At 35.0% G+C, this 27,335-nt stretch overlaps 1 protein-coding gene across 1 annotated transcript; it reads left to right on the top strand.

The window, feature by feature from the left end:
- The first annotated feature begins 1,309 nt into the window (after positions 1–1,309).
- Positions 1,310–27,091, top strand: LOC136815149 (cytochrome P450 20A1-like). Its single transcript, XM_067071598.1, has 12 exons — positions 1,310–1,507; positions 14,954–15,009; positions 19,665–19,834; positions 20,275–20,420; positions 22,477–22,647; positions 22,970–23,048; positions 23,353–23,480; positions 23,794–23,848; positions 24,053–24,173; positions 24,441–24,552; positions 25,433–25,497; positions 25,815–27,091. Exons 1-12 carry the CDS (start codon positions 1,409–1,411, stop codon positions 26,059–26,061), a joined length of 1,449 nt encoding a protein of 482 aa, XP_066927699.1. The 5' UTR covers positions 1,310–1,408; the 3' UTR covers positions 26,062–27,091.
- Positions 27,092–27,335: the final 244 nt, after the last annotated feature.

Genomic DNA, 27,335 nt, shown 5'->3' with positions numbered 1-27,335 from the left:
AAAATTCTTAAGATTTTAATTATATCCTGCCCAGTTTTTTAAATCCAGCTGAAACTTTTACCATTAGAAAGAGAATCTTATTGGCTTTCAGAAAATATATACTTTTGGTATATAAAAATTTGTTGTTCTAAAGATATGATCAATTAAAGAGAATGTGTCAAGAAAGGTGAACACATACCTTAACTTGAACTTTTGGTCATTTTAGAAACATTTAGGAAATGCGAGCAAAGCGTGCAAGAAAAATTTGCGACATTGTTTATCGAGATGAATTGCGTAGAGCCAATTAGAGTATAATGATACTGAAATGCGAGCGAAGCGAGCACAAAATTTTCGACTAGAAAAGGAACAAAATAAAACCACGTTAAATTATTTTAATAACTTTATAGAATTATAAAAACTTTAAAATCAGGCATATAATATATGACAAATCTTATGAAAAATTCCACATACGATCCTTGAGGAACTATTATTGGTTATGCCTATTCTAAAAAAATCAATGCAAAAAGTTGACTCTGTTTGACGCGAGCGGGAAAATTTTTTCCAAAAAAGAGCTTAAATTTGAGCGCCCCTTCAAAAAGCCTCCACTGGGAGGAGGAAGTTGCCCCCCTGCCACCACGTTACTGTATGTAAACAATTTTTTCCATCAGAGCTTTTACTAATGGGCTATTGCTGAACATATGTTATTTAACAAAACCGAACAAAAACAGCTCAATCACCGACACCGTGATGTTTACCCTTCACCGATAAACCGACATATTTCGAGCTCTTCACCAATAAACCGACAAAAAAAGGGCCGAAACCGACAAACCGCGCAAAACCGCTTTCCCGTACGCCCCCCACGTCTAAGGGAAAGGCAACCTCGTTCCCTGCGCATTATCAGCTTTTTTATGCTTACTGATAGCGCTAGATAATATATAATATTCTCTGGCGTCAATCAGTAACGTAAATAAAGCCTGGGATACACGGGGACGAGGTTGAGGGAAAGGTTTATTTCCACCACTGACCTTTATATACCCTGGACCAAGCTTCTCAATCCCAGCCAAGCAAAATCTTCGATCGGAGTTTTTTGAAAATTGGTACCCTAATGGCGGCACTATTCGATAGCGGTGTAAATGCATCGAGAGCGCTAGGTCTACTTTTCCTCAAATTCTCTTGATGATGTAGCGTTAATTTTTAACATTGCAATGGCTTCTCCTCGGGTACCAATCACTGACCTTTATATAAAGGTCAGTGGTACCAATTCCAAAAAAACTCCAATCAAATCTAGATAACTTCGACTCGCCCCAACCCCCAAATACTTTCACTTTCTATTTTGCCGGTGATGTCGTGTTTCACTGCAGAGTTTCAGCATTAACTTAACCAGAAGAAATTTTTATGTTGGTTTGATTTTTGAGAAGAAAAGAGAAGGATGAGGCAATTGATAACAAATATAGGATCATCAGATTACCTTGCACTTGCTACTACAGCAATTCTTCTTCTCATTTTCACCCTTGTTTACCTTTGGTGGGTAAGTGATTTTTTCATATATTATAATATCATCCCCATCCAGCCATCCATCAACCCAACCTCGTTCCTTGCATATTATCAGCTTATTGTTGCTTGGTTAAGATTACAAAATATCAGATTTCATTGTTCTTTATTTTGAAGCCTTTGCACTGCTGCACCCAGTGTTTGTTTGCAGAGTGTGGCACGTTTGTCTGTTTGTTCAAGATATCTTGAAGTGCACAAACTCGACTCCGAAAAAGTCAAGTGCAGGTACAAAATTTGAGTTTTTCAGGTGCAAAATTTGAGGTTTTCCAGTGTAAGTGCAAGTGCAAGTGACTGTTTTTTAACCTCAGATGCAGAGTTCAGTTATTTTTTCTCAAGTGCAGTTTTAGGGGTCAGTCACAAATCGATTCTAGGTTAGAAGAACGTCAATTGACGTTTTAATTGCTGAACCACCCACCCAACCTTGAAAACGTCAAACGCCTAAAATCCACGAAAATCGATTAAAACTGCCTTCATCGCTGTTTCGTCAGCCATCTTGATTTTCACTACGGCTTGCATAGTTTATATTTGAAAAAAAAAAAGAAACGGAGACAATTTCTAAACTTGTTCACAAAATTCCCGTAATTAATTATCTCCGTAGTATGTAGCGACAGAAAGAACGACCATCTGCAAAAATTCAAGGGCCGTCCGGGCCGTTAAACAAAGAAAAGACATAAACATCGGGCCGTTTGTTTTGGTTTTCAAAACAAACGAAGCGATCAAACAGAAACATGGCGAGAAGTAATATTTGGCATGGAATGAAAAATAGATGTTTCTGAAAAAACGTCAACAACCTTTAACCCACCCACCCATATACGTCAATTGACGTTCTTCTAACCTAGAATCGATTTGTGACTGACCCCTTAGCTAACTTTAGCAATTTTTGCCTTTTTAGTTTTTGGGCGAATATCTGAGGTATATAGGAATAGACCTTTTTTCAAAGAAGCCACCCTGTTGAATAATTATGTAGTCCAGCAGAAAAACAATGATACTCCCATGCATAATTATTACAATATGCACGAAACAGTAATTATGCATTGCTGTATCATTGTTTGTATGGCTGGACTACATAATTATTCAACAGGGTTGTCTCTTTGAAAAAGGTCTATAGGTGGACCTTGTCACAACTAAAATTTATCAGGTACGCTCTCCCAGTCACCAGTGCGGAAGAACTTAGTATTTCCTAATTTTTCCTCAAACAGTGCAGCCTGGAGATCCATGCTATGATTTCTTATTTTATATACTGATGGCGAAATATATAGCATGGTATTGGCTGAGAGTTTGAAATCCTAATAACGGTTGAAAACATAGCCAATCAAATTTTGTTTGTTATTGTTTTACTGATCACACTTTTTTAGAGAATGCGCAACTTCCCAAATTTGGTTTTTATTGTGAGGACAGCGCTAAATTCGAATTTCCCACTGTACATTTTTTGACAGGTCATACCCGTCCTGTATACATCAGATTATAAAAAAATACAGGACAGTTCTCCTGTCTATGTCATACTCTGCAAACTGGGCACTGCACTGTTACTTTTGTAATGTCAGATTATTTATGACATATTATTTTGAGAAGTTATTGGTTTGGTAATCGACTAACACCTATCCATCGTTCGATTGAGTTTGATGGTTCAATTAATAAAATTGGGTTTAATAGAGGGTTCGGTTGAAAGGCCGATAGAAAGGCAAGGCATGGCAGTGTCGGCTTAAAACCAAAAAAGGCACTTTTTCTGCTGTTTTTTCATAATAAAGGCTGTTTTTACCATTATTTTTCATAATTCAAGAAAGACAGCCTCCAATAACCGGATGCTAAAAAGGCATGAAAAATGGTCTGGTTGTTTTTAATGGCTGAGGAAAAGTAATTTATGTGGAGTATTTGTTATTCAATAGACCGCATTCTCCTAAACAACTATAGTTTGTCACATTCTCCCAAACTACTATACAATGCTTACATAGTTGACGCATGAAACATATTGACAGAAGTATTCCCCATGCTATTTTTTGACCCATACCTATAAATTAACCTGTGTTCCTCGGTTCCGCCGCTCCTTCGTTCGTCTGTTGCCAACTTTTCTCAGGATTGAATTACAGGGTTTTTTTTATTTTGGTACAACGGTCTGAAATGTTGGTGGCCAATACACTGTTTAGGAGTCTTGCTATCTCCACCGTGTTCCACCGTAAAAAAGGTAAGTAAAAATGCGCACTTTAGTACTGTGGAAGGTTAGAGGAATGTAAACATTTTCAATTTTTTTCATTCCTTAAAGAGAATGATTTAGATATTTGAACTTGATATTTCTCTGGTAGGTTTCCTTACGAGAACCGGAATTTTACCTACCGTTTTTCAGTGAGGCTGGAACTTCGATTTTTGAGGATTACGATTTTACCAGCTTTTTAGCAATTTTTGCCTTGCTAACCCAAATCTCGCAACCTCTTTACCTTATAGGAAGATCGAAGTTGGAGTTTTTCAGCGTTCCGAAAAAAACGCAAAGCAGAAATTTTTTCATCTTCACAGGATCGATTCTCAACAACAAAATACATTATTTGGTCTTTGGGTTTGTTTCTGACGTTTTTTCTTCAAAGAATATCGATCACTTTCCTTTTCCCCTTGAGTGCGCGAGTAAAAAATGATTAGCTCGCATTCTCGCGGGGGTGAATAAAGATGAGGCGGCAATCTTGCACTGAGGGTGCTACTTAGTTTCCGCCCTATTTTGCGCCAACAATAGAATGGTCCAAATACGGGGGTATTCCAAATGATAAACGATGTCGTTCTGTAAGTGTTTATTTTCTGAGAGATACAAATAGTATATTTAATATTATTAACTGATTTATTTTTAAGTATTTTTGAGCCCGAATTTAAATATCTGGTTAAATAACAAACAAATGATAGCAGTTCTGTTGTTCCTCAAACCCCCGTGAAAAGTTTTTTTGCCGACTTAGCTATTTTACAAATTTCGGAAAAGAACTCCCGTAGGAATTCCGATACATAACCCGATTGGTTCATTTCGAAACGGCTTCAAGAAAGTCATAATGGCAGATAATTTTAAAAGTTTCTGAGTAAATGTGTGTAATTTATCGATGTTGATGGTTTGTTGATTCTTTAAAGAAAAAAGATAACAGGTATAGCTTTTTCTAATCCTGGAATATCGAGGTTCCAGCTACACTGTTTTTTTACGGGAAAGAGTGGTCGCTAAAATCAAAACAATGGAAAATTGTTTGGACGCGTGCGCAGTCGACACTACTAAACTACTAAACGGTGTATTATCGAACCTTTTAAATTTTCTTGGGCCTATTCGGGCCTAAAATTGGTTTTTTGGACTTTGTGAAAAGTGCATTCATTAGAATTTCCTGATTTTTGTACAGATACGTAGAATAACGTTGTCCAAAATATGAATGAGTTCATTTTTCGAAAAAAAGATTTTGAGGGTCAATCTGGGCATTGCATTACACGTTGTTTTTTTTTAAGAAACACACTTTTAAGAAACACGAGGCTCAGAATGCCTAAAAACTAAGAAACATCGAAGAAACATGCTGAGGCTGAGAATGAGAAAATAACATTTTCTCATTCGGTTTCTTTTAAGAACCTTCCAATCCAGCCTTACATGAGGCTGATTATGTCAAAAAGAATGTTATGTTAGAAACATGTAAGAAACATTTAAGGCTCAAAAGGCCGATTTCTTAAGAAACGTTGAGGCTAAAATGATTTCTGTACGATGCCCGTGAGTTTTCAGGCTAATTTTTCTTAAAAAAAAGGAACTGATTTTCATCCAGCGTATTTCCGTTATTGTCATAAATTTCAAAAACATTACTAAAGTTTTTCCGGAATAACTCGGCCATTTATTCTGGCTTACTTACTTACTAAAAATAACGGATGATTCTACAAAATGGCTCAGATAAAAAGCGAGCGACTTGAACGTTTTCCACTTTGACGAAATGGTCTCCTGCGTTTGGCGAGTTGAAGTGGACAAGTACACTCTACTTTAGCTGTTTAGCTGGACTCATTGGATTAAATTTTGTTAAATTGTTGTGTTGAACCTGTGTAAGAAAGTACATTGATACAACGCAGATGCACCACTTCAACCAGCAAAGAGTCTACTTAAGGGAGTTTAAATTGCGGAAAATGAAGAAAGTGGGGATTGACATGACATCTTCAGAGAGGAAAAGCAAAATTCTCATCCACAATTGTAAGACAGGAATAGGAATTTTGTGGTTTTTGTGGATTTGGGCCATACCGCAAAATTGAGTTTCCGCAAAATTTTCCAATGTGAAAAACAGGGTCGAATAATTCACGGGGCTCTAATTTTCTTTCAAGTGAGTGTCAGCCAGCCAACCCAACTAGCCAACTGAACATATTTCGATCTCCTCCGCACGTGATTCTTATAACTTATTGTTACCATTTTGACTCAATTATTACGGGACCGAATGAAAAGTCATGACTCAAAAAAACATTCCCCCACTGCAAAAAAAAAGATTCCTCCAAAGTTAAAGATTCGAACAAAATTAAAGATTCCCGAAAAAAAACAAAGATTCCCCCAAAAAAACAAAGATTCCCCCAAAAAAAGAAAGATTCCCCCAGAAAAAAGAAAGTAAGATTTTTGCCCTTCTCGGCCACCGTAGTGGAGGGCAATATTTTGAGTTTTCTAGAAACACTTATTATTTTTTGTCTGATAACGAATCTTTATCTATAAGAATCACTATTTATAAGCATAGATCAATGTTCTTTGCATAATTATTATTTTTATTATTATTTTTTCTAAAAGAAGAAAATGTCACGGTAGAGCGCGATGGTTTGAGTTTTCTGGAAACCTTATTTATTGAGCTGTGCATTTTTCAGATAGTGCATTTTTTTTATAAAGAAAAGCTTTTCTATTTCTTTATCAAAAGTCTTTTTCAATAGTGTTGATAGTTTCTCCCAATAGATATGCTTTCATTTTTCTTTATTTTTTTGTATTTTGACCAGTTATGTCTTATATGTTTCATTGTTTCAATTTCATTGATTAGTTTGATAACCAGGTAGGTCCATAAAAGTATCACTTGTTTATTGTTAAAAATGCAAAAAGGATTTTTTGTTCTTTTGTAATTCCTGGGAAAATACTTCTATGGTAGCCAGCACTTCTTTTTCGACAAATTCAAGAGTCATTTTTGACTAATTTTCCAGGGTTTTCAAGGGTCTTTAGTCGATCTTTGTTAGTTTTCAAGGACTTCAAGGAAATCTGTCGACATTAGGAGAAAGGTTGAATTTTCAACTCTCAAGGTTGAATCCTCAACTCCTTAAAATGCATGAAATACCCCTAAGACGTTTTCTTTAACAAAATCATAAAAACCTTCAAATAAAAATCAGTCTTTTCCATCCCCTTGATTTTATTAACAAATCTCAATAACATTCTTCAACAGATACTTTCTTTATAGTTGTGGTAAAGGAGGGCCCAACTATTATTTACTCTTCACGCTGAATCCGTTGGTAGCCTCAGATATTTGATTTTCAGCTTCGAAAAAACCGTTAGTAAAGGGGGGACCCTTGATAAGTTCTATCGATTAACTAAAAATCGATTCACTCGAAAACTGCAGGAGAATCGAAAGACAAATTTTTTTTGTCAACTCTACACCCTATTAGGAGCATAATATCAAAAATTTGCCCTGATCTAAGGGGTACCCTACGAAGTGAAACAATTCACTACCTCGGCTGCTGGTCTAACTAATAATTGAATACTTACCACATGATTTGCACTCTATTGTGGAAGCAATAATTTTTTCTGTATACGCATCACTTGAGAAAAGATGTTAACAAATTAAATTTTTTCCACCTGTGCAAGGGTATGTTGCAGGTGTAGAGGGTGCCAATCGGAGTAAACATAGAAATCTGATTTTGTTCGAGAAATTCAATTTTTTCCTAAAATTTGCTGGGGTTGTAATATTTGATCAGCTTATTCGATGTACTTGAATTTCTACCACCTAAATGAGAAATTACAAAAAGTAACTTTTTGTCTTACAAAGGTTTTGAAGTACATAATGGCAGATTCAAAATTTTCTTTCATCATATTGGCTGCCAGGCTCTGCAAACGAGAACAAAAACCCATTCTTATTATTATATATTTTTATTATACACCATTTTGATTAGAAATTTCATACAGATTAAAAAGAAAAGTTCAAAATCGTGCTTTGCTGCTTTTGTATCAGAATATAAAAAGCACACTCTTTTTTAAAATGTAAAAACGGTAAAAAATTGTCTCTGCTGCAGAGTATGTTGAGACAGACTTTTGATTATATTTGAAGCAACATAAAAAATTATGTGCTAAGTTTACTAGATCAAACAAACTTTTGCCAAATGCAACACAACCACAGTACCAGGTTTTATACCGGTTGTTTGATTAAAGTACTTATAAGATTATTCTCATTCAACGTACATTTCCTTGCTAAAATTGATGGGGAGTAATCGCGAACTATTGATTACTTTGAAAGTATATATATTGCTTTTTTTATTCATTTATTTTTATTATCTTATTCCCAATTGTTCAATTCCTGTAAAATCTTCAAACCCACAGATTTTAATACAATGGAAGTTGTTGTTTTAACAACTATCCATTTTGTTTGTATCTCAAAACCACTGAGCTTTATATAGACCCTAAGCTGCACGCATCCCTTCTGATATGATTTGATATAGGGGATGCGTATCGTCTAAGATATTCCTGTCCCAGCTTACCCCCGTTCTTTTCTTTTCTCTTTTTTGATTATGTGTCACAGCTGTACAACGACTTCTCTTTTTCTTTGTTTAATGAATGAAAATTTATAATTATGAAAGCAATAACACAATGACGTCATTTTTCTCTTTCTGTGATTGGATGTAACAAAATTATGTAAATTTATGCAACTTTCGGTTACCCCAAATTTGAGGTAACTCTCGGACGAGAATTTCATACACGATACGCATCCCCTATAACAAAATAAATTCTGGGGATGCGTGCAGCCTATATAGACCCTGGAACTCTTTTATCCTGGTTTTCTTGATATTGTGATACAACTACTATTGATAGGACACCCCTTTCTCGCAGACCCACTGGGACCCCTTCCCACTGGAAAAATTGGCCAAAATATCGTCCCCAGTGGAAAATTGTACTCTAATTTTTGTTCCCGCTAAAAATAATCAGATAAGCATATCCTCAGTACAAAATATTGTCTTCTATCTATCCCTACTGAAATTTCTGGCTCGAAAACAATGGAATTAAAATCCTAAGCCATTAAAGAACTAGTAAAATCAATTCACATCGATTTTTGGTCCGAAAAAATACCACCGGGTTTGTGAGAAAGGTATGGTAGAGGTACAAATTCTTTAAGACTACTAAATGCTTCCACTACTATTGATAGGGCTACAAATACTTCCATAGTCCTCGATATACTTTCTCTTGAACGTTTGTATAGTAGTGACGTTGTAGCTTCTTGTGGATACCGCTCGCAAAAGATCCGATCAAAGATGGTAGAAATAGCAGCCATTTATTGAAGCTCAGTGCTCAAAACTTGAGCCATCTTCTTATATTTAGTTTATTGATTCTTGGATAAAGAAAGCAGTGACTTTATTTTTCTTGAGCAGTCTTTTACAAGTAATTTTGAACTCTGGATCTTTCCATATATAAAGAAACGGATTGACAGCCGAGTTGGAAAACAGTGTAAACAATGAAAAAAGATATAGTTGAGATTTGGTGTGATCAGGAAGAGCATGAAATCCTAATGACAAGAGAACGTAGATAAAAGTTGGTATAATGGCTACCAAATAAAATATGATGAAGATTGAAACCTTCTTAGCTAGACGGATATTATCGGATTGTGCATCTTCTGGTATCTGTATTGCAGCAGTGTTTCTTTGAATTTTACGAACAGCTCGCCAAAGCAAGAAATAACTCAAAATAAGAACAAGTGTGGTAACAATCAAGAAAATAGAGGTACTGGCTATATAAAACGGTTGATACAGGACAGCTATTATGCTGACAACCAGGCCTATCATCCAAATGAACATGATGATAAAGTTGACTTTTTGCTCGGAGAGTAGGTCATCGTATGTGAAGGGATTGTTGATGAGGACAAATCTGTCGTATGTTACAAGTATGATCGAGCATACTGAACAATTTATTGACAATAGCGTGATCACATTCACAAAGGATTTCAATTCACATGGGATATTAGTTTGCGTGTGGCCATGGTGCATCATGTAGATGACAGCAGGAATATTATTAATGCTACACAACAAATCACTGGTAGCCAACGATGACAGAATTTTGTTTGCTTTCGAACCGTCTGAATTTCGCCATAATACAATCAGACAAAAAATGTTTCCGAAGAATGCGATCATTGCTGACATGGCAAAGAAAAAACTTGCAATATTGCGGAACGTTGGATCGATATACAAATAGCCTTCGTCCATGATGCAAACCATTGTTTCTTCTTTGATTTCTTTCTATTTCTAAATGAAATGTAGAATTTTAAATCACAACACTTAACAATATTTTTAAAGAGTACACTTGAACCGTTTTCAATATGTTCAAATAGTTTTGTCTCGTCCTGGCAATCCCATAAGACTAATAGTAATACGCTAGTAGTAGCGTAGACAGGAGGGGCGCAAAATTTGTGTAGGAGAGCAGATTTCTATGACGCATTAATTATATATTCATACACGCTTTTTTTTATAAGAATAGTGTACTTTGGTTGAGGGTGAGCATTATTCTTATTTTTCTATTGTTCTAAACAATAGGCCTATTGTTTTAAACCCGAAATCTCACCCTGATATTCTTATAGAAGTTATTCTTATAAAAGAAAAAGCGTGTATTATATAAAGATAATTACTGTGTCATAAAAATCTGCTCTCCTACACAAATTTTGCGCCCCTCCTGTCTACGCTATACTGACTATAAATGGACATTTCATTAAATCTCACTTATGCCTAGTTTTGAAACAAAACAATTTCTTATTTGGAATAAGAAAGTCAGTGATGACGATGTTATTAGTAGAAGGAAAACCAATGAAAATGATGAAGTCTTTTTAAAGCTGAACAGTTATCATAGAAGCATTAAATTTACCGTCGAGGAAAATCCATCCAGATTTCTAGACACTCAGATAGAAAGAAATCAACAATAACAAAGCAGTCACATCAGTCTATCGTAAACCAAATTAAGTACCAAGCCACTGGACGTCTAAAGTGCAAAAACGCTACAAACGCAATGCCATAAATGTAGACTTGTATCGCTCCCACAAAATCTCCATGGATTTTGAAGCAGAAAAACAAGCTGTTCGCTCCAAGTTCCAAAAAGAAGCTTTCCCTACACGTTTTTTATTGATAGTGTAATTAATCAATTTGAAGAAGAAGTCGATTTTTCTGACGAGTGTCCTCTTATACCCTTATTTCTTTTTGAGATCTCAAAGAGAAGAGTTTTGATTGAAATACCGTTTTGCGAGAAAAACGAAATACTAAAGTCTCTCTCGAAATAATTTGCAGCTGGAGACAAAAATGGCTGTAACTTTTGATAGAGTTCGAATCAAGTTGCGATTAAGACTAAGTGCTTGTTAAAATGATATTCGTGATTGGAATATTATCAAGTAAAAAAATTGAGAAAAAAAAGGAAAATGAAAATGAAAAATGAAGAAGAAAAAAATCAACTTTTTGTAGAAATGTAGTATAATTACCATTTTCACAGGAGTGATTCTTCAATCTTAGATCATCATCACTGTCAAAAAAAATTTCAAAAATATTCATTCAATCAAAAGATATCAAAGAAAGTTTATTGCTGGTTGACTCTATAAAATAGTAAAAACTGGTAAAAAACGACAAAAAAACAGCCTTTTGTCAATCAACCAGCAATAAACTTTGTTTGATATCTTTTGATTGAATGAATATTTTTGAAAAATTTTTTCACATTGATGATGATCTAAGTTTGAAGAGTCACTCCTGTGAAAATGGTAATTATACCACATTTCTACAAAAAGTTGATTTTTTTCTTCTTCATTTTTCATTTTCATTTTCCTTTTTTTTCTCAATTTTTTTACTTGATAATGTTCCACTCACGAATATCTTTTTAACGAGCACAAAATCGCAACTTGATTCGAGTTTTATCAAAAGTTACAGCCATTTTTTTCTCCAGCTGCAAATTATTTCGAGACAGACTTTAGTGAAACGCTTATTAGAGAAATTAAAGCTTTTTACGAATGACATTTTTGATTTTATTATCAAATGGTCAACGAGAAAGGTGAAATCTTTATTCCCTTTAAAAGACAAGAACCCGTATCCAGCCTGCAAAATTTACCAAGTTGATTGTTCTTGTGGTCAAATTTTCATTGGTGAAACTAAACGAAACGTCGCTACAAAATGTGGAGAGCACGAAAATGTCACTTCAAAATCAGAGCTTGGAAAAAATTTAAATTCCTACCCAAATCACAAATTCCAATGGGAAATTGTCCTCAATGCCCCAAAGAATTGGAGAACTCGTAAAAATCTTGAAGCATCTTTTATTGCTCTCAACAAACCTGAACTTAATGACCAACTAGATTCATCAAAATTACTGCCTAGAAATGGAGTCACGTAGATATTTTATGCATTTTCTTTGTTTGTAGAATGTTTCTAAGTAATTTTTAATCAATTTTAATTAGACCTAGATAGAAATTTGCGTAATCTGATAGAACACTTTTTATTTTTATAAGCTTGAGAATGGTGATACCACCGAAATATATTGCTTGAATTTTTTTTAAATTTTAAATTTTAAATTTAATAAATTTTAAAATAAGCAACACGTGACCAAAGATCTCAGGAAAGCTATTATGCTCCGATCAAAACTTAAAAACATAGCAAACATTACAAAAAATCCTGATGATGTTGCTCGTTATAATCGCCAGAGAAACTATGTCGTCAATAATAAAATTTGAGCAATTATGATGGATTTGTCGAAAGCCTTTGACTGTTTGGGGGGGGGCGTACGGGACTTCCAAAAACCGATAAGCCGTGCAAAAATAGCTCTTTCACCGATAAACCGACAAAGTTTATCCTCTTCACCGACACCGACTTTTTACTCTTGCTTCAAAAGATCTGTGACTCTTAAAAGTAGACAGAATGTATCCCCGAATTTGTTATAACAAAACTAACCCATAATCCCCAATGCATGCTAGCAGGAATTCAAATTGTTGTTGAGGGGGCAGCAGGAGGCGCAACCATGGTATGCACCGACGGAAAAATTTTCAGCTTTCTATAGCTTTCGTTTAGGCTAAAAACGACCTATTTTAGACACTTTTTTCCGAAAATAAGCTGGCTTAGTGAGTCAATACTATTCAATACGGGTTTCTGCATTTATTATGTACTTAAAGGAGGGGCAATTCTAAAGAAAGCATTTTTGTTGTGTGGTAGGCCTCGATGGAGAAAACTTTTGTATTTTCTCAACCCTCCATGCGAGCGAAGTGAGCGGAAAAAAAAACTGATGGACTTATTTGTACAAATTACTTGTCCACGATTTTAAATTCAAGAATTATAATCAATAAAATTGTGTGTCTGGAAAAAGTAACTTTTGAGGCCCAAAAAGTATTACTGGGCTGGAGTATTTTATTTTCTGCTGGTCATATATACACAGTAGAGTGGTGGGTAGGTCAAGGCTGGGGAGGCAAAAGTAGAATTTTGGCTTAAGGCACCCCTTGTAGGCTTATTCAGGCGCCCCCTTTTTGGTCGCAATCGTTTACTAAACTTTGTTTAACTCAAATTTTTGGTCATTTTAGGAACATTTTAGGAAAAATTTGCAACATTGTTTATCGAGATGGATTGCGTAAAGCCAATAGAGTAAAATGATATTGAAATGTTAGCGAAGCAAGCACAAAATTTTCGACTAGAAAAGGAACAAAATACAACCACGTTAAATTATTATAATAACTTTATAAAATTATAAAAACCAAATCAGGCATGTAATATATGACAAATCTTATGTAAAATAATAGAAATTCCACCTACGATCCTTGAGGAACTATTATTGGTCATGCTGGTCTATAGTCAGTGTAAAAAATTTACGAGCGAAGAAAAAAATCTTTTCCAAAATAGAGCTTAAATTTTGTAAATTTGACCAAAATTTTAGTAAAAGGGCGCCTTAAAGGGAAAGGGGCGCTAAAGTTACATACTAAAGAGCTAATACGAAAGAAAACTTCCTTCTTTTGGCGCCCCTTCAAAAAGCCTCTGCTGGCTGGGAGGGGGCAGTTGCCCCCTGCCACCACGCTACTGTATATAAACAAAACTCTCTTGTAGCGAACCCGGAGAAGTTTCAGATGTTATTTCCAGGTACAAAAAACGCAAATATATCTCTTGACAATTTTAAACTTAAATCTTCTGAAAATGTTAAACTTCTTGGTGTAACCATCGACAGTGCTTTATCATTTTATCCTCATATTCAGGATCTATGAAACAAAGCCTCTCATAAAACTAAAACTATCCTCAGAATCAGATCATATCTGAACCAAGAGCAGGCAGACTTAATATTTAATAGTTTTATATGATCTACTTTTAAATATTGCCCTCTCCGAGGGGTAAATCTCTTGAAAAAAGGTGTACGATACTTTTTGACTTTTTGAATTTTCATTTGACTTTTTGACTTTTTTTTTACTTTTATTTGACTTTTTGACTTTTTTTTTGACTTTTTCAAACTTTCATTTTGACTTTTTCTCGACAAAAACGCCCACCACTCTCGGGCGCCCAACATTTTCCGCCCAAATCTGTCCAAAATCGCAAACTGTTCGAAGCAAATTGTGTGTCCATATACTCAAAATCTCTAACTCATGCTAGTGGAAGTTTATAAGAACGTCAACAATATTGGAAATAAATTGGGCTCGTGGAGCCATTTTGAAATCATCCAGCGTGATACTGAGAACGAGGATGAGGATGTGGATTCCCCACATGCTTCAAAACTCAGGAGAGGCGCTCAAATTAAACTTCCTCTACCAAAAAATCTAGTTTGCTTGAACTCCTTCAATTATCGGGCAGGACAGGCTTGGAATAGACTGCCAAATGAGATTTTAAAACATCAGACTCAGTAGAGTGCTTTAAAACCAACATTTTGAAAGCAAAAATATATTGTTCTTGCAAACTGTGTTCAATATTTTAATGATTTTAATATTTTAATTTTGATAATATTATTTACTATTCAGTAAATATTAGATTGTCATGTTGGTTATTTAATTAGTCTTTTTCTTTTGTACTATTTTTGTTTCGTATCAACGATAAATAAAGAATAAATAAAAAAAATAAAAAGTTGATCTTGTTTTTGGTTACTTCTTTCGGGCTTGCATCGTGTCCATTGTGAGGATTATCTAAACCAATCATATTCAATCATATCTTCTGTTTTACACGTTCTATCTTATCAAAAGTTTCAAATAAGATATCAAACTTTTGTGTTACAAATGTTCTTATTTTATTTTATTTTTAGAATGAACGAAATCAAGGGAAATTATCAATCCCTGGACTCTCCAGCAAGCATGAAATGTAAGTGCTCTTTTTTTCTTTTCCCTTTTATCAAAACTACATAATGAACTGTTAGGATAATGAGAACTCACCCGTTCAATCTTTCATGTTCCATACGAAGAAAAACACCTAGTGGGGGTTTCGCATGTCTTTACGTGTGCGCGAAGCTCGCGCGTTGCAAGTACATAATGTATAGGTGTTAGAAATCCAATTTATTTAGACTCGTTCAATGCGAGTGCTTTTGATTTCCCTCCCAACACTCAACTCGTACCTTTTATAAAAGGCCTATTTAGTTTAGTATAATAGGTACGTGCTATTCAACCGCTGATTAATAGGAAAGCAAAGCTATTTGTTTTGAATTAATAGGGAAGCGAGTGAGTATTTTACTGACGTTTTATATTTAAAGGCCTCCTATTTTAAGCAAAGAAGATACAGCTGAAAGATTTGTGAAAAGCCTTTCAATGTATTTATTGAATAATAAGAGCGTCTAAAAGACGAGATAATATAAACAATATCCAGGGTTCCAATTTATAGCTTCGCACTTCACAAAATGCGAAGTGAATTTTTTAGCGATCCAAAAAGATTTCCTAACTAAAGTCTATTCACTCTTTTTTCATTTACCTATAACTTTTGAAGGAATTCTTCAATCTTTATAAATTTGGTATCATTGGAAAGATATTAGTGAGTGGAACAATTTGAAATAGAAAAAACTTTAAAAAAATTCTAAAAATGAAGAAAAAAATGAAGACCTTGTAGAAAAGTGCTATAACTATCATTTTCAATGAAGTGAATTCTTAATCATCGAACGTCATCACTGTGAAAAAAATTCTCAAAAATAATCATTCATTCAAAAGATATCAAACAAAGTTATAAGCTGATTGACGTCTAAAAACGCTGTTTTCTGCAGTTTTTTGCTGTTTTTTGGGGTCAATCACTTATCGTGAATAGACTTTAAAAATGCAAAATTAAAAAACCATAAGAAAACACCTATTTTGCTACTTCTTTCATTTGTTTATCTATTGCTTTATAAACTCGCCACTTCGCTACTTTATTCACTCGTTTATCTATTGCTTTATCAACTCGCTATTTCTCCACTTTATTCACTCGTTTATCTATTGCTTTATCGACTTGCGAGTTCGCTACTTTATTCACTCGTTTATCTATTGCTTTATCAACTCGCTATTTCTCCACTTCATTCACTCGTTTATCTATTGCTTTATCGACGTGCGAGTTCGCTAATTTATTCACTCGTTTATCTATTGCTTTATCAACTTGCTACTTCGCTACTTTATTCGTTCGTTTATCTATTGCTTTATCTACTTGTCATTTCGCTATTTTATTCACTCGCTTATCTATTGCTTTATCAACTTGCTACTTCGCTACTTTATTCACTCGTTTATCTAATGCTTTATCTACTCGGCTACTTTATTCACTCGTTTATCTATTGCTTTATCGACTTGCGAGTTCGCTACTTTCTTCATTCGTTTATCTATTGCTTTATAAACTCGCCACTTCGCTAATTTATTCACTCGTTTATCTATTGCTTTATAAACTCGCTACTTCTCCACTCTATTCACTCGTTTATCCATTGCTTTATCGACTTGCGAGTTTGCTAATTTATTCACTCGTTTATCTATTGCTTTATCAATTCGCCATTTCTCCACTTTATTCACTCGTTTATCTATTGCTTTATCGACTTGCGAGTTCGCTACTTTCTTCATTCGTTTATCTATTGCTTTATCAACTTGCCACTTCGCTACTTTATTCACTCGTTTATCTATTGCTTTATAAACTCACTACTTCGCTAATTTATTCACTTGTTTAAAAATCCATTGCTTTATCAACTTGCCACTTCGCTACTTTCTTCGTTCGTTTATCTATTGCTTTATCTACTTGTCATTTCGCTATTTTATTCACTCGTTTATCTATTGCTTTATAAACTCGCAACTTTATTCACTCGTTTACATATTGCTTCATCTACTCGTTACTTCAAAACTTCACTATACTTTGCTCCTTTATCTCGCTTCGCTCAAAAAAATAGGGAAGCTCTTAAAATTTATAATTCGAACCCTGATATCAGACTAACACTGTAATAGTATATAGAGGGTAATAATAAAATTACACGTTTTCTTTTTAAGAAACACACTTTTAAGAAACACAAGGCTCAGAACGCCTAAAAACTAAGAAACATCTAGGAAACATGCTGAGGCTGAGAATGAGAAAATAACATTTTTTAATTCGGTTTTTTTTAAGAGCCTTCCAAAAAGGCCGATTTCTTAAGAACCATTGAGGCTGCTTGGTAAAACTAGTTTCTTAAATCTAAAAAAACGTGTATAAGTAAATGAAATTAGAAGAAAAAAATTAAATCTAAAAAAACCTATGCTATGGGCTGAAATGAGATATCATCTCAGAAATAACATAACCGATGGCATAAGATCAACTAGTTGATGGTATTAAAAGCTTTTGGGACATGGTTGGCCAAGCGAAATGCCGATACATTAACCCATGGACGTCAACCATATAAACAAAGTATTGCCAATAGTAGTTAAACTAGGGGGTAAAGCTTTAGGACACTAAAAAATTATATCCATTTTCATTGACGTTTCATCAGTGTTTTTTGTTAACGTTGTCAGTGTGAAAAAATAAGGGTTAAAACTTTTTTTTCCAAAATGAATCTTCCAGAATAAATTTCTGGACAAGGGAGACAAGTTAACATATCCAGTATTTGTTCTATATTCAATTCTTTTAATAGCAACAACATTTGATTCTGTTGGTTCCTTACTACATTTCGAAATTTTAGACTGAAAGAAATGTAAAATGAATTAAAAAGGAGAAAAGAAAAAAGTTTACTTTCTTTCATTTGATTTCAAGCCTTTTAGTTCCATCCTAAGCACAATACATTTTTATAAAACGATATAAGCAACTGTTAAGCGTCCAACAATAGGAGCACTCGCACATAAGAAGACTTGCGACACTCAACACGCAGACTATTGTTTTCTGTTTGCACTACATAATAGCTCGCAAATTATAATAGGCTTTTGACCTGTTTTAAATAGCTTGAGTGTCCCTATTAGTTCGAGGCTACGAGTCGCCAATAAATAGGTTTTCAATAGTGAAAGGAGCCGCTTGCGAGTCTCTGACACGCAAGGTTCGTGTACGTGTAAAGACATGCGAAAGCCTAGGCTACGTCATATCTTCCTTCGTTTCGAGCGTAAAACTCCTACTCTTCGGGCTATGAGCACTCCTCTTGTTTTGAATATTGAAATTCTCCAGATAAATCGCATGCGCACTGAGGTTTTAATGAAACAATAGAGAGTTTCGAAACCTAAGCCAATCAGCTGTGTTTTAAACATTCTTTTATTTAAAATCTCTATTGATAAACATCTTTTGTGAATGTTGTCTATTATGTTTAAACCTATTAATAAGCAATTCCCAGTGGGGGTCACTAGTGGCCGCCTATAGCAGTGCCTATAGACCAAGAGTAAGGCCTAAAAGCCTGGATCTGTCTATTGTGTAGACTAGCGAAAGCCCCACTGTACACATCTCTTCGCACGTCCATCACTTCTTAGTGTTATGTCCTTTGCAAATGTGAATCCAAAACAACCAAAGATTTATCTACCTAAAGTAACACAGGATGTTTTTGACAACCCTCTCCGACCTGCTCAGACCACTGACCTTTATATATCCCTGGACCAAGCTATATCCGCCATCTTTGATCGAAGTTACCGCCTGTAGAAAGTTACGGAAAATTAAGGTTTTGAAAATTTACCCTATCTCTGAGAAGTTAAAACTTTAACGAAAATCAAGATTTCCCTTCTCCCTCGATTTTCGAGATTTTGACTACCTTATCGGCCCTTTCTACGCCGGCCCTAATTTAACGCCGACCCCTTTTACGCCGGCCCTTATTTAACGCCGGCCCCTTTTACGCCGGCATTTATTCCGCCAAAGCCTAATTTTGGGCTTACGCCAATTAGGGCCGTAAATGATGCCAAAACTTGTAAAAATCGCTATTCAGGCTTCAAAACAGTAAGTATTTACTTTCAGTATTAAACTGTTGAAAATTCCATTGAAAATCATTGATTTTCGTGAAGTTTTGGATATAAAAAAAGTAAAGAGTAAAAAAATGGATAGTTTTCATCCTTTTTTCATGCCTAAAATCCTTTAAATTGAGAAAAAATGGTCAAAAATTAACGCCGCTTTTAGGTAAAAATTGCTAAATTTTGGCCCTTTTTATACCGGCCCTTTTAACACCGGCCCTTATTACGCCACGAGCCCAAAAATAATGCCAATAAGGGCCGGCGTAAAAAAAGGCCAATAAGGTATATATGGTTTTGTAAAAATCAAGCAAAATGAATCTAAGGATCCCAAAAAAAACTGTTTCCCCTATAAAGGGATTAGATTTAACAGTGGGCTTTCGCTATTTCGAATTTCTATTATTCGACCTTCTCTATAATTCGAACTAATTCTCATTCCTTATCAAAAGAAACACTCCTAAAATTCTTCCTTTAATTCAATTCACTCTGTAGCTCGAAAAAACTGTTTTCTTTAGTACGATCTAGTGAGAGTGGACTGCACTCTCGGAAAAATTCTTAATTATAAACCCTCAGACTGAAGTATCTTGAGTTTGGATTTTCTTGATTGTTGTTTGGACATCGCATTCCATTACTTCATACTAGATATGGGAATTTAAAACAAATCACCAAAGATGGCGGCTTGCATCAATTTTTATTGGATCATCACAAAAAGTTTGGACCCATGTTTTCATTTTATTGGGGAAAGGAATTGGTTGTGAGTTTGGCATCGCCCTATGCATGGAAAGATACACAAACACTCTTCGATAGACCAGGTGAAGCTCATATTATTAGTTGCCGCTTTCCTCGTCTACATATTTTTTGACATTGTCTACTCTTTCTTGAGCTATTGAAATAAACTAATATTTTGATTCCGTTTAGGACTCATGTGATTAATTTACAAGCTGGTCTGCAAAATACATACTGATCCTTTTTCGGGGAACCATTGGAGATTAAAGGGACATAACAGTACTTGCGAAATTTGTAAACAAACTGTACGAGCGGATATAAATCAAAACAAACGCCACATGTCAAAATAAAAAATCTAACCAAATATGGTCAATTTTGATCGTTCAATTGTTTTACAAGTTTGTTTTGGACACGTGATTTTAATTGTTCTCTTTAATGACACGTGATTCGCGCAATGTTTACATTTTACTACTTTAGTGTCCCTTTAAAGTGATTTGCACTATTTACCCTTCTCTTCCATTTTCAGCGAACCAGTTTGAATTGTTCAAACCTTTGGTGGGAGTGTACAGCATTCAATACATGAACACACCTGTCGGACAGAAACATCGTAAAATACTTGATCGACATTTCTCGTTTACTGCCATCGGATTATATTTCCAAACATTCACCACTGTTAGTTTGTTTCTTTCTTTGATAAAAATTTGTTTCAGTTTCAGGACTTTAATACTATACTTAGTGGATCTAAGGTTTCATCCTCGAAGCTATAGACAAAGTTTGATTCGTTTTCTGATGAGCAATGGTTAGGCGGGACAAATTTGATTTATTGTTCTTTAGGAAAATACGGGTTGGTCGGTCGGTATAATAAAAAAAATTTCTTAAAATCTAAGGTAGGAAAATCAAGATCTGAAATATTTCCTTTTCCTCTTTGTCGATGGACGACATTCGTGGCATTCTTATTGTGATATTTTAAGTTCATCAAAGTTCTAGGATGAATTAACACTCTTTCAACTTATTCAGTTAAGCAAATTTAATGTTATGATTTTTTCTATAATAACAGGGTCAGTCGGGCCTGTAGAACAATAAATTAATTTGGTCTCGCCTTATGCTTCCACTATGACAACCCGAAACTTGTCATTGTATTTTTCATCATCACGCCATCATTTTTAGAACCCCGCATTATTGGTTACTGGCTAAGTATCAATGTAAAGTTAGGTTTATAACCCCTCACAAATTTCTTGTTGATCAAAACAAATTCAGAATTAAATCAAATTGTACGCTAACGTTAATTTGATTTCCAACAAAGGATTTCAGTGGCGTATTTAGGAATTTTGCCAAGTAGGTCAAACTTTTGAAGCCAAGTGGTTCAAGTCTGGTTCTTAGAAAGGCGTTTATCATTTTTCGTTTAAACGCTATCCGAGTTATTCTATGCAAGACTCCACTTTTGTTTAGACGGACGTAGTTTGTATCGCACTCGTACTTTGCAAATTATGAGAATTTTTTTACTCAACATATACACCTGTCTCACGTTTTAACTACCTTTTTACGTTAATTAATCGCTTGTGGTAAAAAAATAGATACTGATGTGGAGCAATGTCCGTTTCCCCAAAACAAGAAATATAGATGAGTTATAGTTGAGTTTATAGGCCTTTATATCCCTAAAATTATTTTTTATGTTTTGAATTGAATAGGAGGTAATTAAATGGTGTCAAGTCATTCTAATATATTCATTTCCGCTCACAACAACAACCAAAAAGCAGGTAAAAAACAAAGTTTTAAAAGACTTTGAAAAATGCTTCATTTTTGCTAAAAAATAAACATTATTAGTTCAACTTAAAGCAGTGACAACTGGTGCTTATACTTAATACCCTGACGATCAATTCTTAGCAATCGATCCATAAGAATTAAAGCTATAAAATCACAGTTGACGTGAAAGTTACTTGGACTTTCACAAAATTTCAGATCAAACTCAAAAGTTAACTGGGTCGCTTCAGCAAATTTCAGCTCTGGAAACTGAGCTTCTCTCAATAAAAACTGTGAAAGAGATAAGCTAGGAAAAGTGAATTGAGTATTGTTTTTTAATAAATTCGACAGAGAAGCTGTACGTAGCCTCATAGCTATTACCCCGATTTTTTCAGAAATTTTGCTAGGTCGTTTCAGCTATTTCTAGCTATGTCTCTCAGCTTCATATTATCTCTAAATGAAAGGCGGCCAGATATATAGCAGTTACTCAAGGTCATTACACGTGAATTTTTAGAGAAGTTGAGCTCGGTAATAATATGATCCCGATTTGCTAGGGTGAAAGAGGTCAAAAAGGGTGTTGCTAAGTCACTCAAGCGGGGCGATATGGGTCGGGCGGTATTAGATAGGTTTTCGGATTATCAAAATAAAAGCCTCTAAATAGCGAAAGGTTCACTCGCAAAACATTAGAGAGGTAAAACTGCGGAGATAAATTTAACTAGAGATAAGTTTTAACTGCCGCACGCATAAAATTGATAAAGTTGATACAAGACATGGCATCTGAAGGGGACTGTGTATCACTAAAAGGAATAAGAAAGCCTGTTTCACAATTTTTCATGTTATTCAATTTCTCGGAACTATGTCACTTGACCTACTTGACCTACCCTAAATACGCCTCTGGATTTGATATATTCGGATCCATGTCCAATATTTATTTTTCATTTACTATTCAAGCAAGTCTTACGTGAGTAAATAAACTTGATGGTTTTAGATTGCAAATGAGCTCGTTACCAGGTGGTCCAAGGTACCAAAGGACGAGATGGTGCCCCTGCGTCAACACATGTTAGCTGTGGCTATCAAGTCCATCATCAGAACCTCCTTTGGCGAAGATTACTTCAAAAGTAACAAAGAAATATTAGAGCTAGAAGCTGCTTACGATGTAGTAAGTCTTTTAGTTTTTTTTGTACTTTCTTATGAGTAAGGGTAAATTGTCACACTGAACAAATTGAACTAAAAGATGATATTCTAGAATATTTTTGTCTTATTTGTAATGTTACTTTAGGTTAGTTGACTTATAACTGGTCAAGCTCTCTTCTTGGGCCCTGATTTTAAAAAGGGATATCTGACAGACTTTTCGCCTGTCTACCCATTCGTTTACCAGGCTCCGATTTTGGTTGATTTTCCGAAGCCTTTTACATTCTAGTTCGTAGTTTAAGACTGAATGTTCAATGTATTAATAAATTTTTCATCGAATTTCCGTTCAGTGCTGGGAAGAAATGGAGCGACGTTTGGATGGAAATATGCCGGAACCAGACAGTGATCGCCAGAAGAATTACGACGATTGTAAGTTAATTAAAAAAAACTTAATTCGTCTGAATTCATTGTTATAAATCTACACATAATTTTAATCGTTCATTGCGATTTGATTCACATGTGAAAGCAATCATTAGAGCTCCATATATATTTGGTGATACAATTATCGTCCAAGTATTTTGGTGTGAAAAAACGCAGAACTCCCAAAAAGATAAAAGTTAAGACCCTTAAATGTCAACCTCTTTATGTAATGAAAAATTGAAAGGTGACCCTTTCTGAACACGCTCGATAGTGGCCGCAAAACTCATAACACACCAGCGTATATTCTCCGTAGCGTTGAATTGGTTGAGTAAGAAAGTGTCACAGATTGTGAACCATCGCAAAGCGAATAAAGAGAAGAAAGACAACAATGCACTGGACATCATGATTGATGCTGAAGACCTCTATACTTCAGATCAACAGGTACCCGATACTTCTCAATCCTTTGTTGGTAGTTCATCTCCTGTCAAGCCTATTTGAGGTGTTTGTAGGATACCTAAAAAGTGTCTTCACTTGATTATATTTAATATTGAAAATTTAATGAAATCAAAGGTACTTACTTTTTAAGTCTCCTGAGCCAGAAAATCTGCTTGATAATCTTATTACGACCCCCGTGCTTTTTAATTTTTGATCCATATTCTTTCTACCTTCTTTTTTTTCAATTCTCTGTCTTTTTGTTATCCGAAAGGATCGATGCGACGATATAAACTAAAAGCTTGTTGCTTTTGTTTTTTAGATTTTTGACATGGTCATCTCGTATATCGTTGGAGGTTTTCACACTACTGGAAATCGTAAGTCTTTTATTTATGCTTAGCCTTCAAGGCTTTCCCTTTTATAACCTTCAATACGCCCTTTACATCCTTTACACTAGATTAGACCACCGGGGCAGATTCAAGGTTAACACATTCTAACCCTGTGTCTGATTTGCATATCCCAGTTGTCCACAAGAAATAAGTTACAACCATCCGACAGGAACCATTGCTTTATTTTTTCAGTGTTGACATGGGCAGTGTATTATCTTTGCAACGATTCGAAAGTGGTGGACAAAATGTTGACTGAAATAAACGAAGTACTGGGTGATGGTGAAATCACTATGGACAACTTTGATAAGTTAATGTAAGAATATCACGCTGATGGTTTTATAGACGATCTGAAGTTGAGTTGAAACCTAAGGCATGACGATGAATTAGCAAAATTCCCAAGAACATACTTATGAGGCGTTTTCTATTTATTTTCTTCACAACTAAAAAATACAGCACGCGCATGGAATGAAATTCTTAAACAAAAGGAAAATGACACATGTCGTGGTTCATGTTCAATTGTTTTTTTTCACAAATTGCTTTTTCGCAAAATTGATCTTCCAAAGATGTTTATTTCGGACAGATACGCGCGACAAGTGGTGGACGAAACAATGAGATGCTCCGTGTTGGCACCGTATGCTGCAAGATATTCGGAATATGACATGGTCATTGGTGGGCACGTCATACCAAAACATGTAAGATATGATGATTTTGTCTTTCTCGATGAATTTGGGTGACACGGAAACTTTAGGGTCTCTTCTGCTACATTGCAAATTTCCGAGTTGGTAAAGTTTTTCTAAATGGGGATGTAGAGTTTCTAGCTCAAAGAACCAATGGTAATTTACACCCCCTTCTCACGGATGTCCGTAGGAAAGATTTTTTCCGCTATTGGGTGTAAAAATCACGGACAGAAACTCAATGAGGATTGATATATCCTTGTTTTTAATGGCTGGGGATTTGAATTCTATACCCTTAAAGGAAGAAATTTTTGCGGAAAGAAAATCTGGCGGATTTGGCGGATTTAGCCAGAATCCGCCAAATTAAGTTCCTGCCAAAATGTATTTTTTCCTCCATCCGCCAAATTAAATTCCTGCCAAATTTATTTTATATAACGCATTCCCCAAATTAGTGCTATTTCAGGGCTCAAAACAGGTTTTTTTACTTATATTTGATAACGATTTTGGCCAAAAATATCCTGCAACCGCCAAATTAAATTCCCTTCAAATTTAGTTTTTCCAGCCATCCACTAAATTAAATTCCCTCTGAAAAAACTTTTTCGGCCATCCGCCAAATTAAATTTCCGTCAAAATTTTTTTCTTTTAAAGTATTTTCAATATTCAGAAGACGGGAAAAAAGTACAATATTTTGCAGTGAGGGGTTGTTTATTTGATTATTATCTGTAGGGACAATAATCGAAGAATAAATTTCCACCGGGGACGATATTTTTACCAAGGGAGTGTAAATTTAGAGGAAAATTTCCCCAATTTGTATAGAACTTTTTTTTACCACTGGCGGACTGTACTGAATAACTAAGTCTACCCTAATGATGATATAATTTCTTTCTTATCATGTTAGACTCCTCTCTTGCAAGCTTTGGGTTGTGTTCTACAAGACGAAACAATTTGGCCACAACCAAAAAGGTGCGTTTATTAATTTATTGTTGCTTTTTTGAACTGGCAAAATTTATTCCCAGTATTGCAGAACAAAGTTTTAAGTTTTCTTTATGCAATTCAATAAATGGAATAACAATTAATGGATATTTTCCTTAAAAATTGGCTGACTTTTGTTGACTTTTGGTGCAATCTTCTTTCTTTTGAAAGAGGGGGTTGAGTTGAAATTTAAGGGGTGGTTTTATAAAAAAAGAAATTTGCTTATTCGAATCCCCTTAATCCATCTAAAGCCTTCTTATAATAGCAATATTATAAAAGAATCTACCAATGTAACTGATTTTCTCAAGGTTTGATCCCGATCGATTTGGCCCAGACGCTCCAAAACGACATCCTCTGGCGTTTCAGCCATTCGGTTTTGCCGGTAAACGAAAATGCCCTGGATATCGATTCGCATATTACGAAGCGATCATATTTCTTGTAGCCATTGTCAGAAATTTCAAGGTTTCTTTAGTGCCCGACATGAAAGTAGAGGCTGTTCATAGACTAGTAACCTCACCCAAAGAAGAAATCTATATCAATATTGAGAAACGATAACTGGAAACAGACTGGATGACAGGTTGTATAAATTCGATTGGATATACCCTTTGTCTTTAAATTTGATCTTTTTGGGAACTACGATTTTATATTTATATATAATAGAAAATATGTTTGACATACTTGACTTTTTAGCATATTTTTTTTGTTGGGGATATGATTTGTACAAATTTACGTCAAAAGTTCTTGATAAGCTTGTGGGTTGGATTTGAAAAGATGTTTTAGATCACGTTCACACGCTACGTTTGCACAACAAAATGAAGCCATTCTATTGGTTACATTCAAGGTTACCGTCACTTCTCACCAATAAAATGGCTTCATTTCGTTTCAGAGCGAAACGGAACCCTCAGTCACGTGCGAACATGGTCTTAGCTGCAGACATCTACGGCGTAGAAGATCACTTTAGAAAGATCCTTTGCTGTTCTAGGTATCCACCAGCCCTTTAGGGAGATATCTGTTTAAATTCTTCTGTCGTAATATTTTGTCTGACTGATACACGCTTTTTTTATAAGAATGGTGTAAATCCATTTCATCATGGATATTCTTAACTTTTTTGGGAAAATCATCCTAAAATATTCTTACAGCATTCTTAGGTTAGGATCCAAATTCAGACTAGATTTAGCATTTAGTACATACGTCTCAAGGCCCCCTACATTTTTGTGAAAGGAGTGAGCCTTACTTGGACCCCCAATTGGCGACTTATTATTGAGAATGCTCTAAAAATGGCATTCTTAGCTTGAGTAGCAAAATTCCATGATGGTGATATTCTTAGCATTATTCTTAATTTTTTGGCCATTTTCATCATGGACATTCTTATAAAGTGTATATTCTTATATAAAAAAAGCGTGTATTATACATGCCAAGCAGTGGCGTTGTGGCAGGGGGGCCATGCCCCCCCCCCAAGCGGAGCTTTTTAAAGGGGCGCCGAAGAGCAAGGGGCGCCAAAAGAGATTTTTTTAATCTTAAAAATCATACTTTATGCGTCTTAAACTGCGCCCCAGGACCAATTTTACTGAGATAATTTTAAAATGCTTGCAATTTTTCGCTCGCTTTGCTCGCAATAAAGTTAATTTGGTAACTTCTTTCAAATCTAGCTAATTTACAAGTTTTTGCGTACAATATAACATTATTAATTGTTAACCGGTTACTTATTCGAAGCGGGCTACACGACTTTTTGCGCAATGCAATTGGTTCTTTTCGCATGACGACGGGCCTACATTGTCCAGAGTTGCCCGTCGTTAGGAAAATTCATTGTGACGTTTCTTTTTCAAAGG

The sequence above is a fragment of the Clytia hemisphaerica genome, unplaced genomic scaffold, assembly GCF_902728285.1.
Source record: "Clytia hemisphaerica strain Z4C2 unplaced genomic scaffold, Clytia hemisphaerica genome assembly, whole genome shotgun sequence".
Classification (NCBI taxonomy): Eukaryota; Metazoa; Cnidaria; class Hydrozoa; order Leptothecata; family Clytiidae; genus Clytia; species Clytia hemisphaerica.
The sequence above is the reverse complement of the archived record's forward strand: the minus strand, read 5'-3'. Positions and strand labels throughout refer to the sequence as shown.